The following is a 2,511-nucleotide window of genomic DNA, read 5'->3' on the forward strand; positions in this document are numbered from 1 at the left end:
CGAACACTTCATAGAGTGAGGAGGGAGGTCAAAGCTAGAACTAGAATTGAAAGAGAGTTGGATATCGTAGTTCCACCACAGCCAATAGAGATGGCATGTAATGAAGAGCGTGCGGTGATTGAATCCGCAAGGCCCAGTCTTGCTAATATGACTTAGGCTATTGTGAAGCCTGATATCATAGGGCACTTTGAACTCAAACAATACATGGTGCAGCTGAATCAGCCATAGGGCAATATGTGGGTTTATCTCATGAAGACCCGCAAAGGCACATTCAGAATTTCTTGGAAATTACGGACACTTACAATTATCCGAACGTTTCCAAGGACTATGTCAGGCTGACACTTTTCCCCTTTTCACTGCTTGGGGAAGCAAAGGAATGGTTACAAAAGGAACCTGTGAACTCAATCCGCACTTGGGATGATCTAGCAAGGAAATTCGTAATCAAGTTTTTCCCCATTAAGAAGACAAAGTCAGCGAGGAATCAGATTCTTGGACATCAAGTTGATTCTTGGATTCTTGGGTCACACTTTTGTTGATGGGCTAGATGATGCATCAAAGATGAATCTTGACTCAGTTTGTGGAGGTAGTTGCATGGCTAGACCGTACAGTGAAATCCAACTCTTGCTAAACAACTTCACTTCTAATAATCATAATTGGCAAGGAGATGGGGATTCACGAAGGGCAATTAAACAGAAAGTAGCCGGGTTGATTGAGCTTGATGACTTCTCAGCCATGAGAGCCGATGTAGCAAAATTGGCAAATCAGGTGAATAGAATGACAATGCAGCAAACACAATCGATGCAACATGTGTAACAAATGTCTATTTGCTGCGAACTATGTGGCGACAATCATACGAGTGACATGTGCCCCACGAATTCTAAATCTATATATTATATGGGGCAACAGAGCAGAGGACCGATAAATCAGCATGCACAATATGGAAACACTTATAATCCAAATTGGAAGAATCATCCCAACTTCTCATGGGGGTGGGAATCAGCCGAATCAGAATCATTATAGACCCCAAGCAAATTTCAATTAACCTCAGAAGCCACCCCAACAAATGGAGGAGAGTACGAATGACTTGCTGAAGAAATTGTTGCTTGACAATCAACAGCTCAGAACTGATTTTAGTAATCCTGAGAGGTAAATGGGGCAGTTAGCAACAAACCAAAATACTAGACCTGCAGGCGCTCTCCCCAGTGATACAGAGAAGAAATCTCAAGCTAATGCAGTTACACTTAGAAACGGGAGGGAACTAGAGGAAGTACCGAAGAAGAGGAAAGACAAGCTTATACCTGAGGGGGAGCTGATTCCTAAGGTGACACACAAATCAAAGAAAAATGATGCACCTTTAGAGCCAGTGGAGGCTGCAAGGCCACCACTACCTTTCCCCAGAGATTGCAGAAAATGAATGATGATCGCATGTTCAGTAAATTTCTCTCTATATTGAGCCAGGTTCAATTAAATAATCCACTGGTGGATGTACTTCATGAAATTCCAAAGTATGCTAAGTACATAAAAGATATAGTGGCTCACAAGAGAAGATTGACTGAGTTTGAGACAGTTGCACTTACTGAGGAGTGCACTTCACGGGTCCAAAACAAGCTCCCTCAAAAGCTTAAAGATCCTGGCAGCTTTACCATCCCTGTGCAAATTGGTAATATTGATGTGGGTCATGTACTTTGTGATTTAGGGGAGAGCATAAATCTGATGCCCTTATCCTTGTTCAAGCAATTAGGTCTGGGAGCTCCAAGACCAACTACTGTGATGTTGCAACTGGCTAATAGGTCGATAGCACACCCTGAGGGAGTGATTGAAGATGTGTTGCTGCAAATTGGGAAATTTATCTTTCCTGCAGACTTCATTATCCTAGATTATGAGGCTGATGAACCTCGTTCCAATCATATTGGGATGACCTCTCTTGGATACTGGTGATGCAATTATTAAAGTGAGAGAGGGAAAAATGATTTTGAGGGTGGATGACGAGGAAATAGTCTTTAATGTCTACAAAGCAATCCAACTTCCCCTCCACTATGAGGAGCTCTCAATGATATCTGTTATGGAAGTGGATGAGCAAATTCTTGACACGAGTGTATATCTAGATGATTCTCTAGATAAAGCACTTATGTTGTTCAATAGCTTGGAGATTGATGATGAGGTTGATGAGGTGATACATATCCTAGATGCATCCTGCGATTACATGCAGGGGATACACCCTTTTAAGCCCCTGAATAGGCCAAATGGGCCTCCTCCAAAGCCGTCAATTGAGGAAGCTCTAAACCTGGAGCTTAAACCCCTGCCTCCTCACCTTCAATATGCTTATTTGGGTGATTATGACACTTTACCTGTTATTGTTTCTTCTGACTTGTCTAAATCGCAGGAAGAGAAGCTGTTGAGAGTGGTACGTGAGCACAAACGAGAAATTGGGTGGACAATGTCTGAGATTAAAGGCATTATTTTGCATGCATAAAATCCTCATGGAGGACGGACACAAGCCAAGTGTAGAGA

The 2,511-nt window shown here is 42.4% G+C and overlaps 1 protein-coding gene across 1 annotated transcript; it reads left to right on the forward strand.

The window, feature by feature from the left end:
- The first annotated feature begins 1,410 nt into the window (after positions 1-1,410).
- Positions 1,411-1,938, forward strand: LOC104221246 (uncharacterized). Its single transcript, XM_009772265.2, has one exon. It carries the CDS (start codon positions 1,411-1,413, stop codon positions 1,936-1,938), a length of 528 nt encoding a protein of 175 aa, XP_009770567.1.
- Positions 1,939-2,511: the final 573 nt, after the last annotated feature.

This window comes from Nicotiana sylvestris, chromosome 3 (genome assembly GCF_000393655.2).
Source record: "Nicotiana sylvestris chromosome 3, ASM39365v2, whole genome shotgun sequence".
Lineage (NCBI taxonomy): Eukaryota > Viridiplantae > Streptophyta > Magnoliopsida > Solanales > Solanaceae > Nicotiana > Nicotiana sylvestris.

Excerpts from the sequence above, each read along its gene's own strand:
- LOC104221246 (XM_009772265.2), top strand. The coding sequence starts at position 1,411 with ATGAATGATGATCGCATGTTCAGTAAATTTCTCTCTATATTGAGCCAG.